The sequence below is a fragment of the Bombina bombina genome, chromosome 7 (assembly GCF_027579735.1).
Source record: "Bombina bombina isolate aBomBom1 chromosome 7, aBomBom1.pri, whole genome shotgun sequence".
In the NCBI taxonomy this organism is placed as follows: domain Eukaryota; kingdom Metazoa; phylum Chordata; class Amphibia; order Anura; family Bombinatoridae; genus Bombina; species Bombina bombina.
The window spans coordinates 633,258,258-633,283,271 of NC_069505.1; the positions used below are offsets into that span (position 1 = coordinate 633,258,258).

Sequence of the window (25,014 nt, forward strand, 5' to 3'; positions counted from 1 at the left end):
GAGCCTACCTAGATTTAGCTTTCAACTAAGAATACCAAGAGAACAAAGCAAATTTGATGATAAAAGTAAATTGGAAAGTTGTATAAAATGTCCTATCTGAATCATAAAAGTCTAATTCTGCCTAGACTGTCCCTTTAAGTTAAAACAAGGTTAAAAAGGGTTTGCAGTTTATATGAATTCACCCCTTCCTTTACCTTGTCATATGCGTCTTCCAACGCTTGTTTCACCTCCTTTTTCTCTGTCAACTGTCTGATCCAATTCTTGTTTTCTGCCCATCACAAGCCCTGAAAAGTGTTTCTTTTACACACAGGGTCTGATCGAGCCCCTATTGGGGGTCTTCCGCTTGTTGGGGCCTGGAGGGAGAGCAGCTTGGACGCCATGCCAGCGAAAGGGAAGGTAAGAGGCGCCTGTTTCTTTAAGCCGGTCAGTGCGCAGAAGAACTCGCTTGTAGAGGGGTCATCCGAGAGCTTCCTAACTGCCCTAAATGTAAAATACAATTCAGTGCCTTGTCTGGCAAATATTTATTACTTTAGCTAAGAGAGGCATAAGGAGAAACCATCCGTATGACTTCTGTTTATTAACCCTTTGTGTGACACTGCTGTTTATTAACCATCCGTGTGACACTGCTGTTTATTAACCATCCGTGTGACACTGCTGTTTATTAGCCCTTCATGTGACACTGCTGTTTATTAGCTCTTCATGTGACACTGCTGTTTATTAACCCTTCATGTGACACTGCTGTTTATTAGCCCTTCATGTGACACTGCTGTTTATTAGCCCTTCATGTGACACTGCTGTTTATTAACCCTTCATATGACACTGCTGTTTATTAACCCTTCATATGACACTGCTGTTTATTAACCCTTTGTGTGACACTGCTGTTTATTAACCATCCGTGTGACACTGCTGTTTATTAGCCCTTCATGTGACACTGCTGTTTATTAGCTCTTCATGTGACACTGCTGTTTATTAACCCTTCATGTGACACTGCTGTTTATTAGCCCTTCATGTGACACTGCTGTTTATTAACCCTTCATATGACACTGCTGTTTATTAACCCTTGGTGTGACACTGCTGTTTATTAACCCTTGGTGTGACACTGCTGTTTATTAACCCTGCGTGTGACACTGCTGTTTATTAGCCCTTCGTGTGACACTGCTGTTTATTAACCCTTCGTGTGACACTGCTGCTTATTAGCCCTTCATGTGACACTGCTGTTTATTAGCCCTTCATGTGACACTGCTGTTTATTAGCCCTTCATGTGACACTGCTGTTTATTAGCCCTTCGTGTGACACTGCTGTTTATTAACCCTTCGTGTGACACTGCTGCTTATTAGCCCTTCATGTGACACTGCTGTTTATTAGCCCTTCATGTGACACTGCTGTTTATTAGCCCTTCATGTGACACTGCTGTTTATTAGCTCTTCATGTGACACTGCTGTTTATTAGCTCTTCATGTGACACTGCTGTTTATTAACCCTTCATGTGACACTGCTGTTTATTAACCCTTGGTGTGACACTGCTGTTTATTAACCCTTCATATGACACTGCTGTTTATTAACGCTTCGTGTGACACTGCTGTTTATTAACCCTTCATACAATACAGATTGATACGTACATTGTGATACATATTGGTCCTGTACGTTCATTCTTCAGCTCAGAGATTTGCAAATTGTGTTTTCTTAATATTTTATTTCTCATAAGAGGGCGGAGTTTTATCTCACCCAGCAAGTTCTCCGACTTAGAGGGTTATATGCTGAAGAAAACGCAGCGCTGTCATATATTGTAATTTATACTGAAATAAATATCTTCTAGTCCAGATGATGAGCTTATCTAATAAGCACAGGCAGAAACGCGTGTGGGGTATTAATATGTAATGTGTTGTGTGTGAAAATAATGAAACCCCCAAACATGTCTTTTATATAAAACATATAATTCAGACAGAGCATGCAACATTTTTCCAATTTCCTTCTGTTATCTAATGTGCTTCATTTTTTTGGTATCCTTTGTTGAAAAATACACGTAGGTATGCTCAAGAGCAGCAATGCAGTACTACTGGGAGCTAGTTGCAGATTGGTGGTTGCACATAAATGCCTCTTGTCATTGGCTCATCTGATGTGCTCAGCTAGCTGCTCCTTCAACAAAGGATACCAAGAGAACAAATTTAAGTGAATTAGAAAGTTGCTTACGCAGCAGGTTTAGGCTTTAGGACTTCTCTGACCCTTTAATGTACTTTCTTTAGCCATGTGTCTATAACCCTCTCTTCTCTTTTACCCCACAGGGAGACTCCTCTTCCACTCTCCCTCGAGGTTACAAATTTTCCTCAGGTACAGACCGTATTTCCTCTGGGGTGGAGCCTGTACGGAGATCAGGAACTGGCACTCTGCCCCGTTCACTCCCCACTCAGCAGCCTATCTCGCGTATTCCTGTTCCACCTCCTCAAGGGAGAAACCAGCCTCACAGGCCCCTCCCTCTTTCCATGATTTTTCGTCTGCAAAATGCATTCTGGGAGCACCAGACCCCACCCCCTATGCAATCCACACAACCTCCAGTGACTATGGTCCAGCCACCGCCTTTATTTTTACCTGTAGTACCAGATTTGCCACTCCCTGCTGTGCCTGCTCAAGTAGCACCTCAGAGTGAGGAAGTGCCCCGACCCCTCAGTCCCACCCGTCTTCAGCCCACACTTCCTCCCTCATTGGCTGAGGTACAGAGAGTACTTGAAGATATGCCACGCCCTTTGAGGAGGAGGGGCTCCCAAGAGCACACAAGTCAGGGCCCTCTTCTTCCCTCTCACAACCGACAGTACAAGCAAATTATGGGTCGTCTTTTTGGGAGAGCTCCCAGCAAGCTAAAAACAGATGAGAAGTTTCAAGGCTCCTCACAAAAGTATGGGTCTGTCTCAGAGGAACAGGGAACTGAGGATGAGATGATAAACACCTACTTTAAGACACCCACAATTATTGAGGATGCCAAGACTGAAGAGAAATTATCAGACTCCTCCCCTAATCGTACACCATCCCCTGAGGAACCACCTTGCATCATTATAGAGGGATCAGAATCCAGGGTGGGGGCATGCCCTGTGCCTTCTGAAGTGGAGTCAGGAGTTCCTGTGGTGATTGGAGGAAATCAGACCATGGTAAGAGCAATACATTATTAGGTGTGAAAGAAGAAAAGAATGAGACTAAAAAAAGAGGAAGTGTGAGGAAGAGAGGGTATAGGGCAAGAGATATAATGTGTTACTAAAGAGGGATAGCTGCATGAGGTTTTGTTTTTAACATCCTCTTACCTACATCTAGGGTCTCCGATCTGCTTTAAAGGGCCGTAACTCCCCACGCAAATCTGGCCCCCGCAGAGCCAGACTGGACCCCCTCATAATGCTTCTAGATGGTGCACTGACAGGTGAACTGGACGTGGTGACACAGGCTCTGAGAGAGGTATGTACTGCAAATCTTTCAAGTGTGTTAAATACTGTTTTCTCCCTAGCAGGGGGTGCTAAGTGCTCTGCAGGGGAGGGGCTAAGTGCTCTGCAGGTCTCTCCATAGCAGGGGAGGGGCTAAGTGCTCTGCAGGTCTTTGGTAGTAGGAGAGGGGCTAAGTTCTCTGCTGGTTCTTGTTAGGGGAGGGGCTAAGTGTTGTGCAGGTCCTTGGTAGGGGCTAAGTGCTGTGTAGGTCTCTCCATAGCAGGGGAAGGGCTAAGTGCTCTGCAGGTCTTTGGTAGGGGAGAAGGCTAAGTGCTCTGCAGGTCTTTGGCAGGGGAGAAGGCTAAGTGCTCTGCAGGTCTCTCCATAGCAGGGGAGGAGGCTAAGTGCTCTGCAGGTCTCTCCATAGCAGGGGAGGAGGCTAAGTGCTCTGCAGGTCTTTGGCAGGGGAGGAGGCTAAGTGCTCTGCAGGTCTCTCCATAGCAGGGGAGGAGGCTAAGTGCTCTGCAGGTCTCTCCATAGCAGGGGAGGGGCTAAGTGCTCTGCAGGTCTCTCCATAGCAGGGGAGGGGCTAAGTGCTCTGCAGGTCTTTGGTAGTAGGAGGGGGGCTAAGTTCTCTGCTGGTTCTTGTTAGGGGAGGGGCTAAGTGTTGTGCAGGTCCTTGGTAGGGGCTAAGTGCTGTGTAGGTCTCTCCATAGCAGGGGAGGAGGCTAAGTGCTCTGCAGGTCTTTGGCAGGGGAGAAGGCTAAGTGCTCTGCAGGTCTTTGGCAGGGGGAGGAGGCTAAGTGCTCTGCAGGTCTTTGGTAGGGGAGGAGGCTAAGTGCTCTGCAGGTCTTTGGCAGGGGAGGAGGCTAAGTGCTCTGCAGGCCTTTGGCAGGGGAGAAGGCTAAGTGCTCTGCAGGTCTCTCCATAGCAGGGGAGGAGGCTAAGTGCTCTGCAGGTCTCTCCCTAGCAGGCTATGTGCTGTGTAGGTCTCTCCATAGCAGGGGAGGGGCTAAGTGCTCTGCAGGTCTTTGGCAGGGGAGGAGGCTAAGTGCTCTGCAGGTCTTTGGCAGGGGAGGGGCTAAGTGCTCTGCAGGTTTTTGGCAGGGGAGGGGCTAAGTGCTCTGCAGGTCTTTGGCAGGGGAGGAGGCTAAGTGCTCTGCAGGTCTTTGGCAGGGGAGGAGGCTAAGTGCTCTGCAGGTCTCTCCATAGCAGGGGAGGAGGCTAAGTGCTCTGCAGGTCTTTGGCAGGGGAGGAGGCTAAGTGCTCTGCAGGTCTTTGGCAGGGGAGGAGGCTAAGTGCTCTGCAGGTCTTTGGCAGAGGAGGAGGCTAAGTGCTCTGCAGGTCTTTGGCAGGGGAGGAGGCTAAGTGCTCTGCAGGTCTTTGGCAGGGGAGGAGGCTAAGTGCTCTGCAGGTCTTTGGCAGGGGAGGAGGCTAAGTGCTCTGCAGGTCTTTGGTAGGAGAGAAGGCTAAGTGCTCTGCAGGTCTTTGGCAGGGGAGGAGGCTAAGTGCTCTGCAGGTCTTTGGCAGGGGAGGAGGCTAAGTGCTCTGCAGGTCTTTGGCAGGGGAGGGGCTAAGTGCTCTGCAGGTCTTTGGCAGGGGAGGGGCTAAGTGCTCTGCAGGTCTTTGGCAGGGGAGGAGGCTAAGTGCTCTGCAGGTCTTTGGCAGGGGAGGAGGCTAAGTGCTCTGCAGGTCTCTCCATAGCAGGGGAGGAGGCTAAGTGCTCTGCAGGTCTTTGGCAGGGGAGGAGGCTAAGTGCTCTGCAGGTCTTTGGCAGGGGAGGAGGCTAAGTGCTCTGCAGGTCTTTGGCAGGGGAGGAGGCTAAGTGCTCTGCAGGTCTTTGGCAGGGGAGGAGGCTAAGTGCTCTGCAGGTCTTTGGCAGGGGAGGAGGCTAAGTGCTCTGCAGGTCTTTGGTAGGAGAGAAGGCTAAGTGCTCTGCAGGTCTTTGGCAGGGGAGGAGGCTAAGTGCTCTGCAGGTCTTTGACAGGGGAGGAGGCTAAGTGCTCTGCAGGTCTTTGGCAGGGGAGGAGGCTAAGTGCTCTGCAGGTCTTTGGCAGAGGAGAAGGCTAAGTGCTCTGCAGGTCTTTGGTAGGGGAGAAGGCTAAGTGCTCTCTTGGTCTTTGGCAGGGGAGGGGCTAAGTGCTCTCTTGGTCTTTGGCAACGGAGGGGCTAAGTGCTTTCTAGGTCTTTGGCAGGGGAGGAGCTAAGTGCTCTGCAGGTCTTTGGCAGGGGAGGGGCTAAGTGCTCTGCAGGTCTTTGGCAAGGGAGGGACTAAGTTATCTCTAGGTCTTTGGCAGGGGAGGGGCTAAGTGCTCTGCGGGTCTCTCCATGGCATAACACAAAAGCACAGGCTACATGTACAAAATTATTTACACTTTCTCTACTTGCAGGTAAATGACCCCAGCCTACCTAACGAGGAGGGAATCACCGCCCTGCACAATGCAATATGTGGCGCTAATTACCACATTGTTAACTTACTTGTGAACAGCGGAGCCAATGTTAACGCTGCAGATAGTCACGGATGGTAAGATAAACAACATGCGGGAGGCTACTGAGAGTAAGAGATACAGGGGGGATACAAAGAGTAAGAGATACAGGGGGGGGGGATACTGAGAGTAAGAGATACAGGGGGGGGTACAAAGAGTTAGAGATACAGGGGGGGATACAGAGAGTAAGAGATACAGGGAGGATACCGAGAGTAAGAGATACAGGGGGGATACTGAGAGTAAGAGATACAGGGGGGATACTGAGAGTAAGAGATACAGGGGGGGATACTGAGAGTAAGAGATACAGGGGGGGATACAGAGAGTAAGAGATACAGGGGGGATACTGAGAGTAAGAGATACAGGGGGGATACAGAGAGTAAGAGATACAGGGGGGATACAGAGAGTAAGAGATACAGGGGGGATACTGAGAGTAAGAGATACAGGGGGGATACAGAGAGTAAGAGATACAGGGGGGATACAGAGAGTAAGAGATACAGGGGGGGGATACAGAGAGTAAGAGATACAGGGGGGGATACAGAGAGTAAGAGATACAGGGGGGATACTGAGAGTAAGAGATACAGGGAGGATACAGAGAGTAAGAGATACAGGGGGGATACAGAGAGTAAGAGATACAGGGAGGATACAGAGAGTAAGAGATACAGGGGGGGATACAGAGAGTAAGAGATACAGGGGGGATACTGAGAGTAAGAGATACAGGGGGGATACAGAGAGTAAGAGATACAGGGGGATACAGAGAGTAAGAGATACAGGGGGGGATACAGAGAGTAAGAGATACAGGGGGGGGGATACAGAGAGTAAGAGATACAGGGGGGATACAGAGAGTAAGAGATACAGGGGGGATACTGAGAGTAAGAGATACAGGGGGGATACAGAGAGTAAGAGATACAGGGGGATACAGAGAGTAAGAGATACAGGGGGGGATACAGAGAGTAAGAGATACAGGGGGGATACTGAGAGTAAGAGATACAGGGGGGGATACAGAGAGTAAGAGATACAGGGGGGATACAGAGAGTAAGAGATACAGGGGGGATACAGAGAGTAAGAGATACAGGGAGGATACTGAGAGTAAGAGATACAGGGGGGATACAGAGAGTAAGAGATACAGGGGGGATACAGAGAGTAAGAGATACAGGGGGGATACAGAGAGTAAGAGATACAGGGAGGATACTGAGAGTAAGAGATACAGGGGGGATACAGAGAGTAAGAGATACAGGGGGGATACAGAGAGTAAGAGATACAGGGGGGATACAGAGAGTAAGAGATACAGGGGGGGATACAGAGAGTAAGAGATACAGGGGGGATACTGAGAGTAAGAGATACAGGGAGGATACAGAGAGTAAGAGATACAGGGGGGATACAGAGAGTAAGAGATACAGGGGGATACAGAGAGTAAGAGATACAGGGGGGATACAGAGAGTAAGAGATACAGGGGGGATACAGAGAGTAAGAGATACAGGGAGGATACAGAGAGTAAGAGATACAGGGGGGGATACAGAGAGTAAGAGATACAGGGGGGATACAGAGAGTAAGAGATACAGGGGGGGATACAGAGAGTAAGAGATACAGGGAGGATACAGAGAGTAAGAGATACAGGGGGGATACAGAGAGTAAGAGATACAGGGAGGATACAGAGAGTAAGAGATACAGGGGGGGGATACAGAGAGTAAGAGATACGGGGGGGATACAGAGAGTAAGAGATACAGGGGGGGTTACTGAGAGTAAGAGATACAGGGGGGGTTACTGAGAGTAAGAGATACAGGGGGGGTTACTGAGAGTAAGATACAGGGGTTGTTACTGAGAGTAAGAGATACAGGGGGGGATACAGAGAGTAAGAGATACAGGGGGGATACAGAGAGTAAGAGATACAGGGGGGATACAGAGAGTAAGAGATACAGGGGGGATACAGAGAGTAAGAGATACAGGGGGGATACAGAGAGTAAGAGATACAGGGGGGGATACAGAGAGTAAGAGATACAGGGGGGATACAGAGAGTAAGAGATACAGGGGGGGTTACTGAGAGTAAGAGATACAGGGGGGGGTTACTGAGAGTAAGAGATACAGGGGGGGTTACTGAGAGTAAGATACAGGGGTTGTTACTGAGAGTAAGAGATACAGGGGGGGTTACTGAGAGTAAGAGATACAGGGGGGGATACAGAGAGTAAGAGATACAGGGGGGATACAGAGAGTAAGAGATACAGGGGGGATACAGAGAGTAAGAGATACAGGGGGGGATACAGAGAGTAAGAGATACAGGGGTTGTTACTGAGAGTAAGAGATACAGGGGGGGATACAGAGAGTAAGAGATACAGGGGGGGATACAGAGAGTAAGAGATACAGGGGGGGATACAGAGAGTAAGAGATACAGGGGGGGTTACTGAGAGTAAGAGATACAGGGGGGGTTACTGAGAGTAAGATACAGGGGTTGTTACTGAGAGTAAGAGATACAGGGGGGGTTACTGAGAGTAAGAGATACAGGGGGGGATACAGAGAGTAAGAGATACAGGGGGGATACAGAGAGTAAGAGATACAGGGGGGTTACTGAGAGTAAGAGATACAGGGGGGGTTACTGAGAGTAAGAGATACAGGGGGGGTTACTGAGAGTAAGAGATACAGGGGGGGTTACTGAGAGTAAGAGATACAGGGGGGGTTACTGAGAGTAAGAGATACAGGGGTTGTTACTGAGAGTAAGAGATACAGGGGGGGTTACTGAGAGTAAGATACAGGGGTTGTTACTGAGAGTAAGAGATACAGGGGGGGTTACTGAGAGTAAGAGATACAGGGGGGGATACAGAGAGTAAGAGATACAGGGGGGATACAGAGAGTAAGAGATACAGGGGGGATACAGAGAGTAAGAGATACAGGGGGGATACAGAGAGTAAGAGATACAGGGGGGGTTACTGAGAGTAAGAGATACAGGGGGGGTTACTGAGAGTAAGAGATACAGGGGGGGTTACTGAGAGTAAGAGATACAGGGGGGGATACAGAGAGTAAGAGATACAGGGGGGGATACAGAGAGTAAGAGATACAGGGGGGATACAGAGAGTAAGAGATACAGGGGGGTTACTGAGAGTAAGAGATACAGGGGGGTTACTGAGAGTAAGAGATACAGGGGGGGTTACTGAGAGTAAGAGATACAGGGGGGGTTACTGAGAGTAAGAGATACAGGGGGGATACAGAGAGTAAGAGATACAGGGGGGATACAGAGAGTAAGAGATACAGGGGGGATACAGAGAGTAAGAGATACAGGGGGGTTACTGAGAGTAAGAGATACAGGGGGGGTTACTGAGAGTAAGAGATACAGGGGTTGTTACTGAGAGTAAGAGATACAGGGGGGATACAGAGAGTAAGAGATACAGGGGGGATACAGAGAGTAAGAGATACAGGGGGGATACAGAGAGTAAGAGATACAGGGGGGATACAGAGAGTAAGAGATACAGGGGGGGTTACTGAGAGTAAGAGATACAGGGGGGGTTACTGAGAGTAAGAGATACAGGGGTTGTTACTGAGAGTAAGAGATACAGGGGGGGTTACTGAGAGTAAGAGATACAGGGGGGGATACTGAGAGTAAGAGATACAGGGGGGGTTACTGAGAGTAAGAGATACAGGGGGGTTACTGAGAGTAAGAGATACAGGGGTTGTTACTGAGAGTAAGAGATACAGGGGGGGTTACTGAGAGTAAGAGATACAGGGGGGGATACTGAGAGTAAGAGATACAGGGGGGGTTACTGAGAGTAAGAGATACAGGGGGGGATACAGAGAGTAAGAGATACAGGTGGGATACAGAGAGTAAGAGATACAGGGGGGTTACTGAGAGTAAGAGATACAGGGGGGGTTACTGAGAGTAAGAGATACAGGGGGGGTTACTGAGAGTAAGAGATACAGGGGTTGTTACTGAGAGTAAGAGATACAGGGGGGGTTACTGAGAGTAAGAGATACAGGGGTTGTTACTGAGAGTAAGAGATACAGGGGTTGTTACTGAGAGTAAGAGATACAGGGGGGGTTACTGAGAGTAAGAGATAAAGGGGGGGTTAGTGAGAGTAAGAGATACAGGGGGGATACAGAGAGTAAGAGATACAGGGGGGTTACTGAGAGTAAGAGATACAGGGGGGGGATACAGAGAGTAAGAGATACAGGGGGGATACAGAGAGTAAGAGATACAGGGGGGGATACAGAGAGTAAGAGATACAGGGGGGATACTGAGAGTAAGAGATACAGGGGGGATACAGAGAGTAAGAGATACAGGGGGGGATACAGAGAGTAAGAGATACAGGGGGGATACTGAGAGTAAGAGATACAGGGGGGATACAGAGAGTAAGAGATACAGGGGGGATACAGAGAGTAAGAGATACAGGGGGATACAGAGAGTAAGAGATACAGGGGGATACAGAGAGTAAGAGATACAGGGGGATACAGAGAGTAAGAGATACAGGGGGATACAGAGAGTAAGAGATACAGGGGAGGATACAGAGAGTAAGAGATACAGGGGAGGATACAGAGAGTAAGAGATACAGGGGGGGATACAGAGAGTAAGAGATACAGGGGAGGATACAGAGAGTAAGAGATACAGGGGGATACAGAGAGTAAGAGATACAGGGGGATACAGAGAGTAAGAGATACAGGGGGGATACAGAGAGTAAGAGATACAGGGGGGGATACAGAGAGTAAGAGATACAGGGGGGATACAGAGAGTAAGAGATACAGGGGGGGGATACTGAGAGTAAGAGATACAGGGGGGTTACTGAGAGTAAGAGATACAGGGGGGATACAGAGAGTAAGAGATACAGGGGGGGGGATACTGAGAGTAAGAGATACAGGGGGGGGATACAGAGAGTAAGAGATACAGGGGGGATACAGAGAGTAAGAGATACAGGGGGGATACAGAGAGTAAGAGATACAGGGGGGATACAGAGAGTAAGAGATACAGGGGGGATACAGAGAGTAAGAGATACAGGGGGGATACAGAGAGTAAGAGATACAGGGGGGGTTACTGAGAGTAAGAGATACAGGGGGGGTTACTGAGAGTAAGAGATACAGGGGGGGTTACTGAGAGTAAGAGATACAGGGGGGGATACAGAGAGTAAGAGATACAGGGGGGATACAGAGAGTAAGAGATACAGGGGGGTTACTGAGAGTAAGAGATACAGGGGGGGTTAGTGAGAGTAAGAGATACAGGGGTTGTTACTGAGAGTAAGAGATACAGGGGGGGTTACTGAGAGTAAGAGATACAGGGGGGATACAGAGAGTAAGAGATACAGGGGGGATACAGAGAGTAAGAGATACAGGGGGGATACAGAGAGTAAGAGATACAGGGGGGATACAGAGAGTAAGAGATACAGGGGGGATACAGAGAGTAAGAGATACAGGGGGGATACAGAGAGTAAGAGATACAGGGGGGGTTACTGAGAGTAAGAGATACAGGGGGGATACAGAGAGTAAGAGATACAGGGGGGTTACTGAGAGTAAGAGATACAGGGGGGATACAGAGAGTAAGAGATACAGGGGGGATACAGAGAGTAAGAGATACAGGGGGGATACAGAGAGTAAGAGATACAGGGGGGATACAGAGAGTAAGAGATACAGGGGGGATACAGAGAGTAAGAGATACAGGGGGGATACAGAGAGTAAGAGATACAGGGGGGATACAGAGAGTAAGAGATACAGGGGGGGTTACTGAGAGTAAGAGATACAGGGGGGGTTACTGAGAGTAAGAGATACAGGGGGGGTTACTGAGAGTAAGATACAGGGGTTGTTACTGAGAGTAAGAGATACAGGGGGGGTTACTGAGAGTAAGAGATACAGGGGGGGATACAGAGAGTAAGAGATACAGGGGGGATACAGAGAGTAAGAGATACAGGGGGGATACAGAGAGTAAGAGATACAGGGGGGATACAGAGAGTAAGAGATACAGGGGTTGTTACTGAGAGTAAGAGATACAGGGGGGGATACAGAGAGTAAGAGATACAGGGGGGGATACAGAGAGTAAGAGATACAGGGGGGGGTTACTGAGAGTAAGAGATACAGGGGGGATACAGAGAGTAAGAGATACAGGGGGGTTACTGAGAGTAAGAGATACAGGGGGGATACAGAGAGTAAGAGATACAGGGGGGGTTACTGAGAGTAAGAGATACAGGGGTTGTTACTGAGAGTAAGAGATACAGGGGGGGTTACTGAGAGTAAGAGATACAGGGGTTGTTACTGAGAGTAAGAGATACAGGGGGGATACAGAGAGTAAGAGATACAGGGGGGATACAGAGAGTAAGAGATACAGGGGGGATACAGAGAGTAAGAGATACAGGGGGGATACAGAGAGTAAGAGATACAGGGGGGGTTACTGAGAGTAAGAGATACAGGGGGGGTTACTGAGAGTAAGAGATACAGGGGGGGTTACTGAGAGTAAGAGATACAGGGGGGGATACAGAGAGTAAGAGATACAGGGGGGGATACAGAGAGTAAGAGATACAGGGGGGATACAGAGAGTAAGAGATACAGGGGTTGTTACTGAGAGTAAGAGATACAGGGGGGATACAGAGAGTAAGAGATACAGGGGTTGTTACTGAGAGTAAGAGATACAGGGGAGGATACAGAGAGTAAGAGATACAGGGGGGGATACAGAGAGTAAGAGATACAGGGGGGGGATACAGAGAGTAAGAGATACAGGGGGGATACAGAGAGTAAGAGATACAGGGGTTGTTACTGAGAGTAAGAGATACAGGGGGGGTTACTGAGAGTAAGAGATACAGGGGTTGTTACTGAGAGTAAGAGATACAGGGGTTGTTACTGAGAGTAAGAGATACAGGGGTTGTTACTGAGAGTAAGAGATACAGGGGGGGTTACTGAGAGTAAGAGATACAGGGGGGGTTACTGAGAGTAAGAGATACAGGGGTTGTTACTGAGAGTAAGAGATACAGGGGTTGTTACTGAGAGTAAGAGATACAGGGGGGGTTACTGAGAGTAAGAGATACAGGGGTTGTTACTGAGAGTAAGAGATACAGGGGGGGTTACTGAGAGTAAGAGATACAGGGGGGGTTACTGAGAGTAAGAGATACAGGGGTTGTTACTGAGAGTAAGAGATACAGGGTTGTTACTGAGAGTAAGAGATACAGGGGGGGTTACTGAGAGTAAGAGATACAGGGGGGGTTAGTGAGAGTAAGAGATACAGGGGGGGTTACTGAGAGTAAGAGATACAGGGGGGATACAGAGCGTAAGAGATACAGGGGGGATACAGAGAGTAAGAGATACAGGGGGGATACAGAGAGTAAGAGATACAGGGGGGATACAGAGAGTAAGAGATACAGGGGGGATACAGAGAGTAAGAGATACAGGGGGGATACAGAGAGTAAGAGATACAGGGGGGGTTACTGAGAGTAAGAGATACAGGGGTTGTTACTGAGAGTAAGAGATACAGGGGTTGTTACTGAGAGTAAGAGATACAGGGGGGGTTACTGAGAGTAAGAGATACAGGGGTTGTTACTGAGAGTAAGAGATACAGGGGTTGTTACTGAGAGTAAGAGATACAGGGGGGGTTACTGAGAGTAAGAGATACAGGGGTTGTTACTGAGAGTAAGAGATACAGGGGTTGTTACTGAGAGTAAGAGATACAGGGGTTGTTACTGAGAGTAAGAGATACAGGGGGGGTTACTGAGAGTAAGAGATACAGGGGTTGTTACTGAGAGTAAGAGATACAGGGGTTGTTACTGAGAGTAAGAGATACAGGGGGGGTTACTGAGAGTAAGAGATACAGGGGGGGATACAGAGAGTAAGAGATACAGGGGGGGATACAGAGAGTAAGAGATACAGGGGGATACAGAGAGTAAGAGATACAGGGGGGGATACAGAGAGTAAGAGATACAGGGGGGGTTACTGAGAGTAAGATACAGGGGGGGTTACTGAGAGTAAGAGATACAGGGGTTGTTACTGAGAGTAAGAGATACAGGGGGGGATACAGAGAGTAAGAGATACAGGGGAGGATACAGAGAGTAAGAGATACAGGGGGGATACAGAGAGTAAGAGATACAGGGGGGATACAGAGAGTAAGAGATACAGGGGGATACAGAGAGTAAGAGATACAGGGGGGGATACAGAGAGTAAGAGATACAGGGGGGGTTACTGAGAGTAAGAGATACAGGGGGGGATACAGAGAGTAAGAGATACAGGGGGGGGGTACTGAGAGTAAGAGATACAGGGGGGATACAGAGAGTAAGAGATACAGGGGAGGATACAGAGAGTAAGAGATACAGGGGGGATACAGAGAGTAAGAGATACAGTGGGGATACAGAGAGTAAGAGATACAGGGGGGATACAGAGAGTAAGAGATACAGGGGGATACAGAGAGTAAGAGATACAGGGGGGGTTACTGAGAGTAAGAGATACAGGGGGGGTTACTGAGAGTAAGAGATACAGGGGGGGTTACTGAGAGTAAGAGATACAGGGGGGGATACAGAGAGTAAGAGATACAGGGGGGATACAGAGAGTAAGAGATACAGGGGGGGTTACTGAGAGTAAGAGATACAGGGGGGAGGATACAGAGAGTAAGAGATACAGGGGGGATACAGAGAGTAAGAGATACAGGGGGGATACAGAGAGTAAGAGATACAGGGGGGATACAGAGAGTAAGAGATACAGGGGGGATACAGAGAGTAAGAGATACAGGGGGATACAGAGAGTAAGAGATACAGGGGGGGTTACTGAGAGTAAGAGATACAGGGGGGTTACTGAGAGTAAGAGATACAGGGGGGGGTTACTGAGAGTAAGAGATACAGGGGGGGATACAGAGAGTAAGAGATACAGGGGAGGATACAGAGAGTAAGAGATACAGGGGGGGTTACTGAGAGTAAGAGATACAGGGGGATACAGAGAGTAAGAGATACAGGGGGGGATACAGAGAGTAAGAGATACAGGGGGGGTTACTGAGAGTAAGAGATACAGGGGGGGATACAGAGAGTAAGAGATACAGGGGGGGTTACTGAGAGTAAGAGATACAGGGGGGGATACAGAGAGTAAGAGATACAGGGGGGGTTAGTGAGAGTAAGAGATACAGGGGGGATACAGAGAGTAAGAGATACAGGGGGGGTTACTGAGAGTAAGAGATACAGGGGGGGATACAGAGAGTAAGATACAGGGGGGGTACTGAGAGTAAGAGCTAATTAGGATAGAGTTAGGGAGAGTTATGTGATGTGTTTTGGGAGGAGAGATCTAGGGATAGGTGGGAGAATTGGAATAGATTGAGGTGCAATGTATGGATTGGAGTCAGTGTTGTATGTAGAGGAGGTGGGAAATACATACAGTGTGTGAGATAAATCCGTTAACACCTCATTATTTTCTTCTGTGCGCCCTCAGGACCCCCCTCCACTGTGCTGCCTCCTGTAACGACACACAGATGTGCTCCATATTGGTGCGACACGGAGCAGCCATCTTTGCTACAACCTACAGTGATGGCAGCCTGGCTGTTGATAGATGTGATCCCTATCAGGAGGGTTATAAAGAATGCATCACTTTCCTAACCGGTAAGTTCTTTCTTTCCTTCACCCCTCTCCCTTTGTATTTCCCCGTCTTTCCATCTCTAACTGCTCTGTCTTCGGTTCCTGCAGAGGTTGAACAGTGCATGGGAGAGACCCAGAGTGGAGTAGTCTATGCATTGTGGGACTACACAGCCGAGTTTTCTGACGAGTTGTCCTTTAGGGAAGGGGATACTGTCACTGTATTAAGGAAGGATGGTGATGGGGGTAACTGGTGGTGGGCCTCTCTGTGTGGACGAGAAGGCTACGTACCTCGTAACTACTTTGGGGTAAGTAACTGGTTCTGCACCATATAAATGGAGACTGCACACATACGTACTAGACTATAGATGGGGAGTGGTGTATGAGATTGTAGAGAAAATGACAACAGAATACTGAATAAGTAGACGGGAAGTAAAAACAAACCAGTCTAGGATTTAACCCAACTGCTAGAGTGATAAGATAAACACACGCTAGAGAGGAAACCAGGAAATGACCCACTCAGGAAAGAATAAAAGATCATTATTATGCAGGAAAAGAAAACTGTGTACTCACAAGTGTTGCAGGGTCACGGAACAGTCTCTACTGAGATGAGGGGGGACAAGGTAAAGAGACTTATGCTGGTTGAAGGTATACCGAAAGAGTGGTCAGACAATGCAGTGGTCAATGTCCCTTTAAGCAGGTTTAGAATAAGGCAGCAGAGTGGTCAGGCAATGCAGAGGTCAACGTCCCTTTAAGCAGGTTTAGAATAAGGCAGCAGAGTGGTCAGGCAATGCAGAGGTCAATGTCCCTTTAAGCAGGTTTAGAATAAGGCAGCAGAGTGGTCAGGCAAAGCAATGGTCAATATCCAGTAAGCGGTTTATAAGGATCAGGCTGAGAGTAGTCAGGCAAGGCAAGGGTCAATATCCAGTAAGCGGTTTATAAGGATCAGGCTGAGAGTAGTCAGGCAAGGCAAGGGTCAATATCCAGTAAGTGTTTATAAGGATCAGGCTGAGAGTAGTCAGACAAGGCAAGGGTCAATATCCAGTAAGTGCTTTATAAGGATCAGGCTGAGAGTAGTCAGACAAGGCAAGGGTCAATATCCAGTAAGTGCTTTATAAGGATCAGGCTGAGAGTAGTCAGGCAAGGCAAGGGTCAATATCCAGTAAGTGTTTATAAGGATCAGGCTGAGAGTAGTCAGGCAAGGCAAGGGTCAATATCCAGTAAGCAGTTTATAAGGATCAGGCTGAGAGTAGTCAGGCAAGGCAAGGGTCAATATCCAGTAAGTGCTTTATAAGGATCAGGCTGAGAGTAGTCAGACAAGGCAAGGGTCAATATCCAGTAAGTGCTTTATAAGGATCAGGCTGAGAGTAGTCAGAAGAGGCAAGGGTTAATATCCAGTAAGCGGTTTATAAGGATCAGGCTGAGAGTAGTCAGAAGAGGCAAGGGTTAATATCCAGTAAGCGGTTTATAAGGATCAGGCTGAGAGTAGTCTGGCAAGGCAAGGGTCAATATCCAGTAAGTGGTTTATAAGGATCAGGCTGAGAGTAGTCAGACAAGGCAAGGGTCAATATCCAGTAAGCAGTTTATAAGGATCAGGCTGAGAGTAGTCAGACAAGGCAAGGGTCAATATCCAGTAAGTGGTTTATAAGGATCAGGCTGAGAGTAGTCGGGCAAGGCAAGGGTCAATATCCAGTAAGTGCTTCATAAGGATCAGGCTGAGAGTAGTCAGGCAAGGCAAGGGTCAATATCCAGTAAGTGCTTTATAAGGATCAGGCTGAGAGTAGTCAGGCAAGGCAAGGGTCAATATCCAGTAAGTGGTTTATAAGGATCAGGCTGAGAGTAGTCGGGCAAGGCAAGGGTCAATATCCAGTAAGCAGTTTATAAGGATCAGGCTGAGAGTAGTCAGACAAGGCAAGGGTCAATATCCAGTAAGTGTTTTATAAGGATCAGGCTGAGAGTAGTCAGGCAAGGCAAGGGTCAATATCCAGTAAGTGGTTTATAAGGATCAGGCTGAGAGTAGTCAGGCAAGGCAAGGGTCAATATCCAGTAAGTGCTTTATAAGGATCAGGCTGAGAGTAGTCAGACAAGGCAAGGGTCAATATCCAGTAAGTGGTTTATAAGGATCAGGCTGAGAGTAGTCAGACAAGGCAAGGGTCAATATCCAGTAAGCGGTTTATAAGGATCAGGCTGAGAGTAGTCAGGCAAGGCAAGGGTCAATATCCAGTAAGTGTTTATAAGGATCAGGCTGAGAGTAGTCAGACAAGGCAAGGGTCAATATCCAGTAAGTGTTTTATAAGGATCAGGCTGAGAGTAGTCAGACAAGGCAAGGGTCAATATCCAGTAAGTGCTTTATAAGGATCAGGCTGAGAGTAGTCAGACAAGGCAAGGGTCAATATCCAGTAAGTGGTTTATAAGGATCAGGCTGAGAGTAGTCAGACAAGGCAAGGGTCAATATCCAGTAAGTGCTTTATAAGGATCAGGCTGAGAGTAGTCAGACAAGGCAAGGGTCAATATCCAGTAAGTGCTTTATAAGGATCAGGCTGAGAGTAGTCAGGCAAGGCAAGGGTCAATATCCAGTAAGTGCTTTATAAGGATCAGGCTGAGAGTAGTCAGACAAGGCAAGGGTCAATATCCAGTAAGTGCTTTATAAGGATCAGGCTGAGAGTAGTCAGGCAAGGCAAGGGTCAATATCCAGTAAGTGGTTTATAAAGATCAGGCTGAGAGTAGTCAGGCAAGGCAAGGGTCAATATCCAGTAAGTGGTTTATAAGGATCAGGCTGAGAGTAGTCAGACAAGGCAAGGGTCAATATCCAGTAAGTGGTTTATAAGGATCAGGCTGAGAGTAGTCAGGCAAGGCAAGGGTCAATATCCAGTAAGTGGTTTATAAGGATCAGGCTGAGAGTAGTCGGGCAAGGCAAGGGTCAATATCCAGTAAGTGGTTTATAAGGATCAGGCTGAGAGTAGTCAGACAAGGCAAGGGTCAATATCCAGTAAGCGGTTTATAAGGATCAGGCTGAGAGTAGTCGGGCAAGGCAAGGGTCAATATCCAGTAAGCGGTTTATAAGGATCAGGCTGAGAGTAGTCGGGCAAGGCAAGGGTCAATATCCAGTAAGTGCTTTATAAGGATCAGGCTGAGAGTAGTCAGGCAAGGCAAGGGTCAATATCCAGTAAGCAGTTTATAAGGATCAGGCTGAGAGTAGTCAGGCAAGGCAAGGGTCAATATCCAGTAAGTGGTTTATAAGGATCAGGCTGAGAGTAGTCGGGCAAGGCAAGGGTCAATATCCAGTAAGTGGTTTATAAGGATCAGGCTGAGAGTAGTCAGACAAGGCAAGGGTCAATATCCAGTAAGCAGTTTATAAGGATCAGGCTGAGAGTAGTCAGGCAAGGCAAAGGGTCAATATCCAGTAAGTGCTTTATAAGGATCAGGCTGAGAGTAGTCAGACAAGGCAAGGGTCAATATCTAGTAAGTGCTTTATAAGGATCAGGCTGAGAGTAGTCAGACAAGGCAAGGGTCAATATCCAGTAAGTGGTTTATAAGGATCAGGCTGAGAGTAGTCAGGCAAGGCAAGGGTCAATATCCAGTAAGCAGTTTATAAGGATCAGGCTGAGAGTAGTCAGACAAGGCAAGGGTCAATATCCAGTAAGTGTTTTATAAGGATCAGGCTGAGAGTAGTCGGGCAAGGCAAGGGTCAATATCCAGTAAGCGGTTTATAAGGATCAGGCTGAGAGTAGTCAGACAAGGCAAGGGTCAATATCCAGTAAGTGGTTTATAAGGATCAGGCTGAGAGTAGTCAGACAAGGCAAGGGTCAATATCCAGTAAGTGGTTTATAAGGATTAGGCTGAGAGTAGTCAGACAAGGCAAGGGTCAATATCCAGTAAGTGGTTTATAAGGATCAGGCTGAGAGTAGTCGGGCAAGGCAAGGGTCAATATCCAGTAAGCGGTTTATAAGGATCAGGCTGAGAGTAGTCAGGCAAGGCAAGGGTCAATATCCAGTAAGTGGTTTATAAGGATCAGCCTGAGAGTAGTCAGGCAAGGCAAGGGTCAATATCCAGTAAGTGTTTATAAGGATCAGGCTGAGAGTAGTCAGACAAGGCAAGGGTCAATATCCAGTAAGTGTTTATAAGGATCAGGCTGAGAGTAGTCAGACAAGGCAAGGGTCAATATCCAGCAAGTGGTTTATAAGGATCAGCCTGAGAGTAGTCAGGCAAGGCAAGGGTCAATATCCAGTAAGTGGTTTATAAGGATCAGCCTGAGAGTAGTCAGACAAGGCAAGGGTCAATATCCAGTAAGTGGTTTATAAGGATCAGGCTGAGAGTAGTCGGGCAAGGCAAGGGTCAATATCCAGTAAGTGTTTATAAGGATCAGGCTGAGAGTAGTCAGACAAGGCAAGGGTCAATATCCAGTAAGTGGTTTATAAGGATCAGGCTGAGAGTAGTCGGGCAAGGCAAGGGTCAATATCCAGTAAGTGTTTATAAGGATCAGGCTGAGAGTAGTCAGACAAGGCAAGGGTCAATATCCAGTAAGTGGTTTATAAGGATCAGGCTGAGAGTAGTCGGGCAAGGCAAGGGTCAATATCCAGTAAGCGGTTTATAAGGATCAGGCTGAGAGTAGTCAGACAAGGCAAGGGTCAATATCCAGCAAGTGGTTTATAAGGATCAGGCTGAGAGTAGTCAGGCAAGGCAAGGGTCAATATCCAGTAAGTGCTTTATAAGGATCAGGCTGAGAGTAGTCAGACAAGGCAAGGGTCAATATCCAGTAAGTGCTTTATAAGGATCAGGCTGAGAGTAGTCAGACAAGGCAAGGGTCAATATCCAGTAAGTGTTTATAAGGATCAGGCTGAGAGTAGTCAGACAAGGCAAGGGTCAATATCCAGCAAGTGGTTTATAAGGATCAGCCTGAGAGTAGTCAGACAAGGCAAGGGTCAATATCCAGTAAGTGGTTTATAAGGATCAGGCTGAGAGTAGTCGGGCAAGGCAAGGGTCAATATCCAGTAAGTGTTTATAAGGATCAGGCTGAGAGTAGTCAGACAAGGCAAGGGTCAATATCCAGTAAGTGGTTTATAAGGATCAGGCTGAGAGTAGTCGGGCAAGGCAAGGGTCAATATCCAGTAAGTGCTTTATAAGGATCAGGCTGAGAGTAGTCAGACAAGGCAAGGGTCAATATCCAGTAAGTGTTTATAAGGATCAGGCTGAGAGTAGTCAGACAAGGCAAGGGTCAATATCCAGTAAGTGGTTTATAAGGATCAGGCTGAGAGTAGTCGGGCAAGGCAAGGGTCAATATCCAGTAAGCGGTTTATAAGGATCAGGCTGAGAGTAGTCAGACAAGGCAAGGGTCAATATCCAGCAAGTGGTTATTAATTAGTAGAGAGCAGAAACTTACAGAGCCACGAACAGGTATGAACACTGACAAACAGCCCAGAAGAAAACTCCCGCCGGCATTTAAAGCCAGTGACAAGAGGAGGCTGTTACCTATGGGGGCGTGTCACAGGAAGGCCGCGTCACGTTACTAGGCAACGTGACGTGACCTATGGGGGCTTGTCACAGGAAGGCCGCGTCACGTTACTAGGCAACGTGACGTGGTAAGGACACAGAGGAGATCCGGGAGCCGCAGTGATACGGCGATGAACGGATCGTGACAAAATTAGGTTGTTGTGAGAACATTGGGAAGACCTAAGAAGACAAACAGGGCAGAAAGAAACTATAGCGGAGTCAAATAGAATTAAAATACAATTGATAAAGATACAGGTTGAGAAGGACTCGGCCTTTCTATTGACAAATATTTACTTGAGCTTCTATAATTCATATTGGTGGAACAAGTTCCTAGGAAAAAGAGCTGTAGTGTGGGAGAATAGAGACTTTATACCGGTGAAAGAAAGTGATTGAAAAAGTTAAGATAAATTGAAAGAATGTTGACTTGATGGAAAGATTTGTTTGGTAAAGTAAGATGTTAAAATAATTTGGAAGAATATGGACTTAATGTTGGTGATAAGAGGTTGATTGAAAAATAAATAGTTGTACAAAGTGTTCTAGTGGATTTGAGAAGATATTGGTAGAGCAAGGTACTCTGATACATAAGAAATTATGGATAAAGACTTAATATTGCAAATAAGGGGCTTCTTAAAAAAACATAACATGAAGGTGGGAGGACTTTGACTTGATGCTGTGAGATTGAGGTTATTTGGAGAATTAAGAAGTGATAGTTGGGTTGGATAATATGGCCTTGGTATTGGTTGAATGAGGTTACTTGGAGAACAAGATGGTTAGGCATCTTCACAATTAACAAATCGTCCTACAAGGTCTTCTGATGGTGCAACTGACAAACATTATCGTCAATGAGAGGGTTGGATTGGGGGACGTTGCTGTAGTAGTAGAGACCATGGGGACATCAGGAAGAGCAGACACTCTAATGGAGAAGACACACCTGTATGTTTAATAATAAAGTATGTTAGACAGATGCTGATAACTAATTTTACCTAACTTTGACTTCTTCTTTTACAGATGTACCCAAGAGTACGACCGCAACGCAGCCCCCTGTGATGTCATAAGAGCAGGGTCATAATCAACATGCAAAAATATCATTCACCAGCGGAGGAAAGTGTGTGAAAGTGTGTAGGAGTGTGTGCGTCTGTGTGTCTTGGGGTAAATGTAAACATAGTGTGTGTAGGAGTGTGTGCGTCTGTGTGTCTTGGGGTAAATGTAAACATAGTGCGTTTGTGGTACTCTGTGTGTGACGACTGCCTATCTGGCGGAGAAGTGTGCTGCTAGTGGGGTCTATCACACAGCAGCAAGTGTGTAGTTGTGTGATCTTATGTTTGTCTCTCTTTGTACAACATTATATTATTTTGTAATAAAAAATAGACTAACAATGTGTGTAATTTGGTACAATCCTGATATCTTCCCATCTTAACCAATGTTAAATGTATCCACTGTTTAAGTTCTTCCACCATGAAGCCACAAAACACTTTGCCCCATTGCATCCAGATGTTGCACTGAGGTTGCGGACACACAGTTACATGGATACCTGTACCCAACTGGATATCTGTACCCAACTGGGTATCTGTACCCAACTGGATATCTGTACCCAACTGGGTATCTGTACCCAACTGGATACCTGTACCCAACTGGATACCTGTACCCAACTGGATACCTGTACCCAACTGGATACCTGTACCCAACTGGATACCTGTACCCAACTGGATACCTGTACCCAACTGGATACCTGTACCCAACTGGATACCTGTACCCAACTGGATACCTGTACCCAACTGGGTATCTGTACCCAACTGGATACATGTACCCAACTGGATACTTGTACCCAACTGGATACCTGTACCCAACTGGATACCTGTACCCAACTGGGTACCTGTACACAACTGGGTACCTGTACACAACAAGCAGAACAAATTAAATCATGATTTGACTGTCCATTAAATTGTGGGATCAGGGATAAGTCCTTATCAACGAGGAAAGTCCTAATAAAGCAATGTGGTACCCATCACTTAAAAGCTACAGCTGTGGATAGGTGTAATAAAGATAGTGATTGCAAGAGAGGATTAGAGGTGATGGGAGATTGAGGAGGAGAGATATGGGGAGGGAGTCAGAGGTGAGGGGAGGAAGATATTTAATGGGGAGAGAGAGGAGAGGTGATAGAGAGAGAGGAGAAGTGATGGGGGGAAGAGAGGAAATGGGGAGAAGGAGAGGAGATGAGGGGAGAGGTGTTGAAGAGAGAAAGGTTGAGGAGAAGTAGAAGTGATAAGGAGAGAGGAGGTGAAGGGGGGGAGAGGAAGAAGAGAGATTGTGGGAGATAGGAGGAGAAACAAGTAGCTGATGGAGAGAGAGGAGAGGTGATAGAGAGAGAGGAGGAGTGATGGGGGGAAGAGAGGAAATGGGGAGAAGGAGAGGAGATGAGGGGAGAGGTGTTGAGGAGATGTAGAAGTGATAAGGAGAGAGGAGGTGAAGGGGAGGAGAGGAAGAAGAGAGATTGTGGGAGATAGGAGGAGAAACAAGTAGCTGATGGAGAGAGAGGAGAGGTGATAGAGAGAGGAGGAGAAGTGATGGGGGGAAGAGAGGAAATGGGGAGAAGGAGAGGAGATGAGGGGAGAGGTGTTGAGGAGAAGTAGAAGTGATAAGGAGAGAGGAGGTGAAGGGGAGGAGAGGAAGAAGAGAGATTGTGGGAGATAGGAGGAGAAACAAGTAGCTGATGGAGAGAGAGGAGAGGTGATAGAGAGAGAGGAGAAGTGATGGGGAGAAGGAGAGGAGATGAGGGGAGAGGTGTTGAGGAGAAGTAGAAGTGATAAGGAGAGAGGAGGTGAAGGGGAGGAGAGGAAGAAGAGAGATTGTGGGAGATAGGAGGAGAAACAAGTAGCTGATGGAGAGAGAGGAGAGGTGATAGAGAGAGAGGAGAAGTGATGGGGAGAAGGAGAGGAGATGAGGGGAGAGGTGTTGAGGAGAAGTAGAAGTGATAAGGAGAGAGGAGGTGAAGGGGAGGAGAGGAAGAAGAGAGATTGTGGGAGATAGGAGGAGAAACAAGTAGCTGATGGAGAGAGAGGAGAGGTGATAGAGAGAGAGGAGAAGTGATGGGGGGAAGAGAGGAGATGAGGGGAGAAGGAGAGGAGATGAGGGGAGAGGTGTTGAGGAGAAGTAGAAGTGATAAGGAGAGAGGAGGTGAAGGGGAGGAGAGGAAGAAGAGAGATTGTGGGAGATAGGAGGAGAAACAAGTAGCTGATGGAGAGAGATGAGAGGTGATAGAGAGAGAGGAGAAGTGATGGGGGGAAAAGAGGAGATGAGGGGAGAAGGAGAGGAGATGAGGGGAGAGGTGTTGAGGAGAAGTAGAAGTGATAAGGAGAGAGGAGGTGAAGGGGGGGAGAGGAAGAAGAGAGATTGTGGGAGATAGGAGGAGAAACAAGTAGCTGATGGAGAGAGAGGAGAGGTGATAGAGAGAGAGGAGAAGTGATGGGAAGAAGAGAGGAAATGGGGAGAAGGAGAGGAGATGAGGAGAGAGGTGTTGAGGAGAAGTAGAAGTGATAAGGAGAGAGGAGGTGAAGGGGGGGAGAGGAAGAAGAGAGATTGTGGGAGATAGGAGGAGAAACAAGTAGCTGATGGAGAGAGAGGAGAGGTGATAGAGAGAGAGGAGAAGTGATGGGGGGAAGAGAGGAAATGGGGAGAAGGAGAGGAGATGAGGGGAGAGGTGTTGAGGAGAAGTAGAAGTGATAAGGAGAGAGGAGGTGAAGGGGAGGAGAGGAAGAAGAGAGATTGTGGGAGATAGGAGGAGAAACAAGTAGCTGATGGAGAGAGATGAGAGGTGATAGAGAGAGAGGAGAAGTGATGGGGGGAAAAGAGGAGATGAGGGGAGAAGGAGAGGAGATGAGGGGAGAGGTGTTGAGGAGAAGTAGAAGTGATAAGGAGAGAGGAGGTGAAGGGGGGGAGAGGAAGAAGAGAGATTGTGGGAGATAGGAGGAGAAACAAGTAGCTGATGGAGAGAGAGGAGAGGTGATAGAGAGAGAGGAGAAGTGATGGGAAGAAGAGAGGAAATGGGGAGAAGGAGAGGAGATGAGGGGAGAGGTGTTGAGGAGAAGTAGAAGTGATAAGGAGAGAGGAGGTGAAGGGGGGGAGAGGAAGAAGAGAGATT

At 47.5% G+C, this 25,014-nt stretch overlaps 1 protein-coding gene across 2 annotated transcripts in view; it reads left to right on the plus strand.

Moving 5' to 3' along the window:
* PPP1R13L (protein phosphatase 1 regulatory subunit 13 like) overlaps nt 1-22,252 on the plus strand; it is a 129,917-nt gene extending 107,665 nt beyond the window's left edge. For both annotated transcript variants that reach the window (XM_053688786.1, XM_053688785.1), the window contains 7 exons: nt 311-396; nt 2,282-3,139; nt 3,300-3,437; nt 5,794-5,927; nt 15,247-15,413; nt 15,498-15,694; nt 21,885-22,252. In XM_053688786.1, the coding sequence (XP_053544761.1) occupies nt 311-396; nt 2,282-3,139; nt 3,300-3,437; nt 5,794-5,927; nt 15,247-15,413; nt 15,498-15,694; nt 21,885-21,923 (1,619 nt within the window). In that variant the 3' untranslated portion in view covers nt 21,924-22,252. The remainder of the gene's footprint in view (nt 1-310; nt 397-2,281; nt 3,140-3,299; nt 3,438-5,793; nt 5,928-15,246; nt 15,414-15,497; nt 15,695-21,884) is intronic.
* The last annotated feature ends 2,762 nt before the right edge of the window (nt 22,253-25,014 follow it).